Source organism: Coffea eugenioides, chromosome 4, assembly GCF_003713205.1.
Source record: "Coffea eugenioides isolate CCC68of chromosome 4, Ceug_1.0, whole genome shotgun sequence".
Lineage (NCBI taxonomy): Eukaryota > Viridiplantae > Streptophyta > Magnoliopsida > Gentianales > Rubiaceae > Coffea > Coffea eugenioides.
Window position 1 is genome coordinate 7,347,599 of NC_040038.1, and position 9,148 is coordinate 7,356,746.

A 9,148-nucleotide genomic window follows, 5' to 3' on the forward strand; every position below is an offset into this window, starting at 1 on the left:
GTAATGACTGAGTCCGAGAGTACCTTTGGATTTGTGTCATTGCTGTCCTCCTTCTAAAGCTCATTTTCGATATTTTCCTCATTCTTGTCCTTTGGAATCGTAGGTTCAGGCCCCTGAATTTCCTTTCCGCTCCTTAGGGTCATCGCGCTTACGTTCTTCGGGTTCAATTCAGGCTGAAACGGCAATTTACCTTGGATTTAGGACTCCAAATGGTTGATTGTTATGGCCATTTGATTCATCTGATTTTGCAAGGATTGTATTTGGCTCATTTGATTTCTTATATTATGCAGTTCGGTGTCCGTCTTTTGTTGATGTTGCGCGGTGGTAGTCATCAGCTGTTTCATCATCTCCTCCAAAGATGGGCTAAAGTTCGGTGGCGGAGGTGGTCGGGGTTGATACTACTGCTGGTACCCTTATTGTCTATTTGACACAAAGTTAGACTGTCTGTTCCCTCCATAGCTGAAGTTGGGATGGTCCCTCCAATCGGGGTTGTAGATACTTGAATATGGGTCATATGACTTTCTTGGCGCGGGCGCATGACCAACCATGTTTATGTGTTTTGCATTTTCTTCTTGAACTTACGGACACATCTCTGTAGCATGACCCAAGGCAATGCATATCCCACATACCTTAACTTGTGAGGCACTTCCCACAACTAATTGTCTAACAAACGAAGTTAACTCGGTCAACTGCTGTTGGATAAAGGATGTCTCTACCTTATTCACCTTGCATATCCGGACATCCTCCCTCGTGCCAAATTGCTGCAAATTTTCCACCATTCCTTTAATTAGCTCCCACACTGCTCGAGGGATCTTGTTCACCAGTGTCCCTCCACTTACAGGATCAATTATACTCCTATCTCTAAAGAGTAGCCTCTCGTAAAAATATTGTATGAGCAACTATTCACTTATTTGGTGTTGGGGACACTTGATGCACAATTTTTTGAATCGCTCCCAGTAATCATAAAGTGACTCATCTAGATGCTGGTTGATACCACAGATCTCTTTTCTTAGACTTGCAACTCGAGACACGGGAAAATACTTGTCTAAGAACTTTTTCTTTAGTTGGTCCCACGTGGTGATACTACTTGGAGGTAGGTTGTACAACCAATCTTTTGCAGAGTCCTTCAAGGAGAAGGGAAATGCCCTCATTTTTATTTGCTCTTTTGTGATTCCCGGGGATTTCATACTGTTGTACACGACGTCAAACTCTTGCAGGTGTTTGTAAGGCTCCTCACTTGGTAAACCATAGAATGATGGCAAAAGATGAATTAACCTAGATTTTAATTTAAATGGAGTGTTATCACTCAAACTTGGGAAAGTAACGCATAAACACTGCTGAGTTAAATTAGGAGCAGCCAACTCCCTTAATGTTTGTGCATTAGTCATAGTAATTTTTTCTTGATCTGAGTCACTCGAAGTGTCACCAAACGAATCTGTTGGTTCAACTTTTGGCTCAGGTCTCTGAGATGCAGCACTTGATTGCTCCTCTCTGAATTGTTTGGTCTCTTTTCTTGTTCTACGCACAATCTTCTCTATCTCAGGGTCGAAAATTAATTCACTTATACGAGAAGAACGAGACATACACTCGAAAAGCACCAGAAAATTAGAACAAAAATGAATTTAAAAAGAAACAAATAACTGACACCAGTCCCCGACAGCGGCGCAAAAAATTGACAGGTTGTCGAAACCTGTGCAATAATAAAAATAAACCTAATTGTCAGTTAAAGTAATCAAAATCCGATTCCAAGTATTGGAGCAGGAGTTCTAGGTATGCAATGGGTTATTTGATTCACCCTGTTCCCGAAAAATTTGCTTGATCCGATATACCCGAATGGGATGACTTTTTTTTATAGATAATTATGAATTTGTAGATAGGGCAAGTAGGGTCGTATCCTCAGGGATTGAGGATATTTCTCTCTTAAGAAATTCAAAGTAACACATGGGGTGTTTTTGTATAAACGATGACAATCAAAGAAATTCAAATAAAAATAAAAATAAATAGCTAACTAGAAATTAAATGACAATTCACTAAAATTAGAGTAACAATAATTGAAGGTCTAGCCAAGAAATAACTTCAGCAATGGTTCACCTAATTGATCATCGATGGACAAGCAATTCCAGTTATTTATTAATAAATAGGTTATAACTGCCAAACAAACGTTGATAGTCAACCCCTCCTTATTGTGTTGGTGATTAAGGTACGCCCGTTAACCACTGCTCTAATTTAGAAATAATCCTAAGTACGCCCGTAAAATTTAATTCCCCAATTGGCTTACGTACTAGAGGAACCCTATTCTAACCAAATAACACACTACCAGGGTTATTTTAAATTAGCCCACGTATCCCCTTGACACAAATCTAATCATGCCATTTGTCACTAATTCAAGGCAATTAAACAATTACGGATTTAATGCCCTAATTGACAATAGATTATCAAGTTAACTAATTATCCGAATCCAAGACAATCAATTAATTAAATAATCATAAGTACTGCAATCAAGGAATATACGAATACCAATAAATAAAAAAAAGATAAAATTAAATCGATCTCACAATTTTTAGGCGAACCAAAGTCTCCGTTGTTCGCTGACTAGAGTGAGGGAATTAGTTCATATTTGATGCGAAAAATCCATGCAAAACTAAATAGAAAGCCGCGGCCATTGTCTCGGAAATTTGGAGAATTCAATTCGCTCCAATGAAGAAAAAATAGCAAAGTTACAAAGGTGATCCCTTGTTTCACTTCGAATGACATACGAAGAAGGAAAAGAAATTACTAAGAGCTAAAAGGAAGAAAAGTCAAACTCTCCTAATTGCCCTGACATGCACAGGAGAGGTCCTACTACCAAGCACCAAAGGAAAAAGCAAAAGCTAAAAAAAATCCCCAGTAGTCCTAATCCTCTGCAAGTTTTAGTTTCTATCTAATGCCTCCTCTCCTCTACTGTGTGGCGGCCCAGCCTCTAAAACCGAAGACTCCAGCTTCCTCTTTTTTTTTCTTGCTGTCTTCGGCCAAATTACCAAAAAGTGCTTGCGTCCTCTTGTTCCAAAAATGCTCCTGAATGGCTGCTATTTGAACTCTTTCCCGATGACTGTCAAATTTTCATTGGCTGTGGTATTTTCGTTCTACTCCCTAAAATAAATGTAAATTACGAAAAGTGAGTAGAATTTAATAATTAATCCACATCGGGTCGATAATAAGGAAAATTAATAATAAAATAAATGATAAAATCGCAACCTATCACATAGCAGCTTCGGTATATTGCATTTGGAGAGAAAGGAACTGTAGGCTTATGCAGACAATCCAAAAGGAGATATTTGAATTAGTTAGATGTATACTTTTTTCTCTACATAGAGTTAAGTCGTCTAACACAAGCCTTTGGCTTCATAGGAATTGATTATTAAGAGACACCAATTTTAGTAGTTGAGATGTTCTAGTACGTTAATGATTTGAATAGTTTTTTGGCTGACTGGTTTATTGTGATTGCATTTCTTGGAATATGCCCCTTGTAGTTTTATATCTCCTTTGGATATCAATAAATTTCTTACATACCCCAAAAAAAAAAAATTTAAGTAGAGGAATATGGCTGCCAGCATTTGACAAGATGTGGGTCTTATTTAATTTCAACCTACAGCATTTTCATGAATTATGAAATGGGCACGATAAGTCTAGCACATCACCTGTCCATTAATAAAAAGTCAATCAGACAGTAGACACTGAATCTGCCCTACAATCACTATCTACCTCATAAAAACTCTTCGATTTAGTGAAGAATTGAGGTAATAAACAAACGGTAGATGAATATACTTTAAGAGAAGAGCCAGGTAAAGCCCATACTTCAGAGACAATAGGAATCCGCAAGGAAATTTAGGAGTTAACGCTGAATTTTTGCAAGTAAGCCGACCTTGACTATTCAAAGAAGTAATTAATTGACTTTTTGTCTATTTCGCAAATCTCGTGTAATTGTAGATCCTAAGATCTGATTGCATTTTTGTCAATAATGTAGATTTATAAAATTTTTAAACTACATTGAGTAACACTTAGAGAGCTTATTTTCTTGAATCTTGATATATATATTTCGCCGAGCTCCAGGACCGAAATTTGTTAAACAGCCAAAGTTTTTATTAAAGGTAATCAAATTCATGAGTAGAACTCTAGCACACAATTTGAACCTCATAGTTGAACTATGTCTGGTACACAAAAAATAAGTAATTTTTATTTCTTTCTATTCTTTTATCGTAATTTGCAAATTTTAGATTTTGTTTTAAGGTTTCAATTGTATAGTAAAGTTTGTACTATTAATTTATTTTAATCTTCCAAATACATTGTTTCTTTTTATATTCTTTTCATGGTTTTATAGGATATTTTGCTTGCTAGTAAAATCAAATTTTAACATAGTTAGATACATGATAAATAATTTGAATTTGAATTTGAAAATCAAATTGTGCACATATGTCATGCATTCAATCGTGGTGGTATATAAGATAGTATATATATCATGCATCCAACTATTTGTATATATAAGACTAACACATTTTATGACAAAGGTATTTTAGAAAAGAAAAAACTAAAATACTAAATCAACAAATCAAATTTGTTTTTTAATATAATGTAGATGTAGACATAGATGGTTGGGTTCACTTCTTATGCAGAACAGTTTGTGGATTATTTTCTTAAATTAAAGAGTAAATTACTCAAAGCTTTTGTGCTTTTGTATGATATCATATGGCCTTCCTAAGGTTTCAAAATATATATATAACTTCCATGTAATTTTATGTAAAATGAAAATTTGATAGAAAATAGTTTCCATAAAGGTATTAGTTGAAAAGCCTATACTGCCATGACTTAAGCACTAATTTAAATAAGAGTCTAGCCATTTTATATAAAATTATAAGAAGATTGCATTGATAGATGCAAAACTAGAACTAGATTAAGGAGATACTTATGTAAAATCATACAAAGGTTAAGTGCATATTAAAATTTCATTACAAGCATTCTTGGTGCGCATCTCGGTCAATTACTGTGATCGAATATACTTTCCGTTCAATTTTTCATTTTACATAAAATTATAGGGCAATTAAATAGACATTTCAAAACTTTAAAGGAATTGTCTGGTACTATACAAAAGCACAAGGGGTTATGAGCAATTTGCCCTAAATTAAAAGTAAAACCTGCAGCAGTTCCGAGCCTCGTTCCTTAGACTACGTAAATGGAAGACGAGTAGTAACTTTTGAAGCCGAAAACGATGTCCAACCCAGAACCACTTTCTTTGACTTCATGCAGTTCTTAAAAATGCATTCCATATAACTATTGGCTGGAGTACTAAGATTTGGACCCGCTTTAAAGATAGATTGGCATATTACTTAATCACAATATTCTTGCTCCAACTTTGGGCATTGAAGATGTTAATCTTCAGTGCAGGCTGACCTAAAAAAAAAAAAAGACTACAATATCATCCCCGATCAAGCTATAAAGTAGTTAAAGCCCGCCAGCAGCTTTTGATTGGTTTTGAATCTCCCTGTGTGTTTAAACAAATTTGGTGGGATCAATTAGTTTAAAGAAATTAATTTGAGTCAAAATCTATCTAACCAAAACGGAAATGGAACGAAATGTATTCGGAAAATCAGTTTCAGGCAGCCCACAGCTCCAGTGGCATACAGTACGTGCAACCTGAATACTTTTGGACTAGCATTAGCTATTTAAGCAGAAGATGGAAGCCATTTTCTACATCCTCAAACACTCAATCTGTACTTGGTTAAGTGAAAAGCTAAGAAGTAGCTCTAATGGCGAACACGTCAGTACTCTTCATCCTTTCATTCCTTGTAATATTTTCTATTTCCACAAACTTCTTCTCTTCAGCTGCTGAAGCACCCGAGCCAGTGCTCGATGTAGCTGGAAAGATGCTTCGAACTTACCTCAACTACTACATACTACCAGCCAATGTCTTCCGGGGCAGATACAGAGGTGGAGGGCTTACACTATCCGGCATCGGCAATGACACTTGCCCAGCTGGTGTTTTTCAAGAAACGTCTGAACAAATAAATGGCATCCCCTTGACATTTTTCCCTGTGAACCAGAAGAAAGGTGTGGTTCGTGTCTCCACAGACTTAAACATCAAATTCGATTATCCAGATACCTGTGACGAATCTCCAGTTTGGAGCGTTGATAATTATGTTGATCCATCGGCTGACAGCTTTGTGAACATTGGCGGAGCTGTTGGAAACCCTGGTCCTGAGACTTTAAGTAGTTGGTTCAAGATTCAAAAATTTGGCTATCATGATTACAAGCTTGTTTTTTGTCCCACAGTATGCAGCTATTGTGATGTTATTTGCAAAGATGTTGGCATAACATACCAGGATGGGAAAAGACGTTTGTCTCTGACAACTGATTATCCACACAGGGTCGTATTCCAGCGGGCATAAAGATGAGATTCTAGCCGTGTTAATGCACTTTGGATGCATTGCAATACAATAGTCTTTCTACAAAGATATGAATAATATTAGTAATAAGGAAGCCTCCCTGAAAAAATGGGAGGAAACCATGTAATAATGAAGCATTAAAGTGCTTGTGTTGATGAATAAGCAAGAAAAATATCTGAAAGTTGCTCTTTTGTTGTTTTTTAGGTTCATAATAAGATAATTATAACTAATAGAGAACGAGGGTTACTTTTAACTTGGTAAATTTTAATTTTCAGTTCTTGCTAAATGTCTAAGAATGATTTTTAATCTTTAATTAGAGGAATATGGAAACCAGCTTTAGAACGAATCTTTAGGTTATAGAGTATAAATCATAAAGTCTATAAGTTCTTAGAGCATTTGATAACTGTAAATTTGAGGAATGATGGACTCTGTTATCCTCCTAAGTCATTGAATTTCGGAATGGGAACTATAAGTCTAGCACTTCATAATCCACTAATAAAAGAATAAATTACATATAACCCCCTATGTAAATTTATAGATTGCCATATGATTCCCTTAATATTTCAAAATACCCACATTACTCCCTTAAAGTTTCATATTAAGTGCAAATTTGACGAAAAATAGACTTCATAATGTGGTCTGTTGAAGTACAAGTATTGTTCTTACTCAAGTATTAAATCAAACAACAGCTTGACCACTTGGCATAAAAGTATAGGAGGGTTATGTGGACAAAAATCACTTGAGACTAAAGTAGATATTCATGCAAAGGGGATAAGTAGATATTATGACTCCATTACAAACACTTTTTGAGTGCGGTTAGTTCAACCGCCATAACTGTTGATATTTTCTGTCCAATTTTCATTTTACATTAAACTATAGGTGGTTCATGTAGATTTTTTGAAATCTTAAGAGGGTAAAGTGGAAATGTGGAAAAACCATAGGGAACCGGTTATGTATAATTTACCCTTAATTATGAAGTCAAAGATAGAGCGGTAGAGGCTATATCTTAAGGACAATTGCTAATTACAGTATAAAAGTTCATCGATTAAGTAAAAAGAAGTGAAGTATCTAAGAAATGGCAGATGATTACTCCAAAAGTCCAAAGAGAAGAGCCAGGTAAACTTGGTGAAGTCCACAATTTGGAGACGAGAGGAATCCGGAAGGAAAAAGAGAAGTTAATGCCATTCATGCAATTAAGTCAACCTTGACTCCTCAAGAAGCATCAATCAAGTAACTCTGGCCTTTGGGACGGTAAATGAACTACGAAACTCACTAACTTTTGCTGCTATTCATATAGCTATGAATAGTGTAATTCTTGATTAAGACCTCCACGGACGTTGAAATTGACGTTTTTATTCTGTATCCAGTGGCTTTGTTCTTATCTCAATCAGGGTACGTAGTGCTATATAACTTTTGTATTCAAATTTGCTTTTAGCCAGAATCTAATTTATCGACCAATAATCAATTTCAAACCGCACAATACATTAGCTGGCTACCCGTGTATAGAACAAGTTGCAGATTCTATATGTGAAAAAGCTAATCCCCATCAAGCAAGAAACAATGTGCACTGACGGATTCCATTGACTTAATTGAGTCATTTTAGACTTGGAAGACGTTATTACAGACTGAAGAATTCTTTATTAGATTGAGTTGCGGTTTTCATTGCTGCAAGAACGTGATGTGCAGAAAAATCAAAGTCAAAACCCATGAACAATGTGAAAACCCCATTCATTGTGCACTTGGTTTAGCTATTTTATTAATACCGAATCCGCAATCCCTTTTGCCCAGTTCAGATCATCAGCCGAATTAAAGTTCAGCAAGGAAGAAAGATGAAGGTCCCCCCTTGTTCTATTTCCATTAGTTCTCATTTCCATATACACAAACTCCTTGTTCTGTCAAGCTGCTGCTGAATCAGTCCAGCCAGCAGCGGTTTTTGGTGTAGATGGGAAGGAGGTTCGGACAGACCTCTTCTACTACATCCGACCAGCCAACAACCGCGGCAAAGATAGAGGAGGAGGGCTCGGGCTGCGCAGCATTGGCAACGACAGTTGTCCACTTGTCGTAATCCAGGAAACAATCGAGCTCAGAGATGGCCTGCCGCTGACATTTTCACCGGCCGTGGCCCCTAAGGATAATGTGGTACGCGTCTCAACTGATCTCAACATCCAAGTTGCATTTCCGGATACATGTAACCAGCCTACTGTTTGGAGAGTTGATGTTTCCGATAAATCTAAAGGAAGGAAGTTTGTGAATCTTGGTGGGGTGATTGGAAATCCGGGGCCTGAGACTCTAGGCAACTGGTTCAAGATTGAAAAGGTTGGAGATCATGGGAACAAGTATAAGCTTGTCTATTGTCCAACAATATGCAGCTATTGCAAAGTTAATTGTAAGAATCTTGGGATCGTTTATCAGAACGGGCTAAGACGTTTGGCTCTGAGTCATAGACCTTTCAAGATCATATTCACTCAAGCGTGAATAATGCATTTATCCTACGTGAAAAATTCTGCAAAACAAGAAATGATACGTAGTAATCTAATTTTATGTCATCATCCCACGAATCAAATGAGCTCGTTTTGTTTTCTAATAAAGTCTGAGGCCATTAAATATGGTATTTCTCATTTGACCAATTATTCTGTAATTCTTGGAAGGATTTATTGTCTTAAATATGCTCTAATTCTCTCTATCTTGGATATGGTTTCTTTCTTTTCACGTGCATTTTTTTTTTGTCCTGC

The 9,148-nt window shown here is 36.4% G+C and overlaps 2 protein-coding genes and 1 non-coding gene across 3 annotated transcripts; all 3 read left to right on the plus strand.

Annotated features, from left to right (window-relative positions):
• The first annotated feature begins 909 nt into the window (after positions 1-909).
• Positions 910-1,016, plus strand: LOC113769711. The gene has a single exon (XR_003468258.1). It is a non-coding gene; the product is annotated as a small nucleolar RNA R71 (small nucleolar RNA).
• Positions 1,017-5,780: 4,764 nt separating this feature from the next.
• Positions 5,781-6,566, plus strand: LOC113768915 (kunitz trypsin inhibitor 2-like). Its single transcript, XM_027313419.1, has one exon. It carries the CDS (start codon positions 5,781-5,783, stop codon positions 6,417-6,419), a length of 639 nt encoding a protein of 212 aa, XP_027169220.1. The 3' UTR covers positions 6,420-6,566.
• Positions 6,567-7,498: 932 nt separating this feature from the next.
• LOC113768916 (miraculin-like) lies at positions 7,499-8,891 on the plus strand. The gene is made up of 2 exons (XM_027313420.1): positions 7,499-7,532; positions 8,317-8,891. The coding sequence occupies exons 1-2, from the start codon at positions 7,499-7,501 to the stop codon at positions 8,889-8,891; spliced, it is 609 nt and encodes a 202-aa protein (XP_027169221.1).
• Positions 8,892-9,148: the final 257 nt, after the last annotated feature.

Coding starts and splice junctions, on each gene's coding strand:
- LOC113768915 (XM_027313419.1), top strand. CDS start 5,781: ATGGCGAACACGTCAGTACTCTTCATCCTTTCATTCCTTGTAATATTT.
- LOC113768916 (XM_027313420.1), top strand. CDS start 7,499: ATGATTACTCCAAAAGTCCAAAGAGAAGAGCCAG. Junction 7,533..8,316: donor AGTCCAAAGAGAAGAGCCAG/GTAAACTTGGTG, acceptor TGTTCTGTCAAG/CTGCTGCTGAATCAGTCCAG.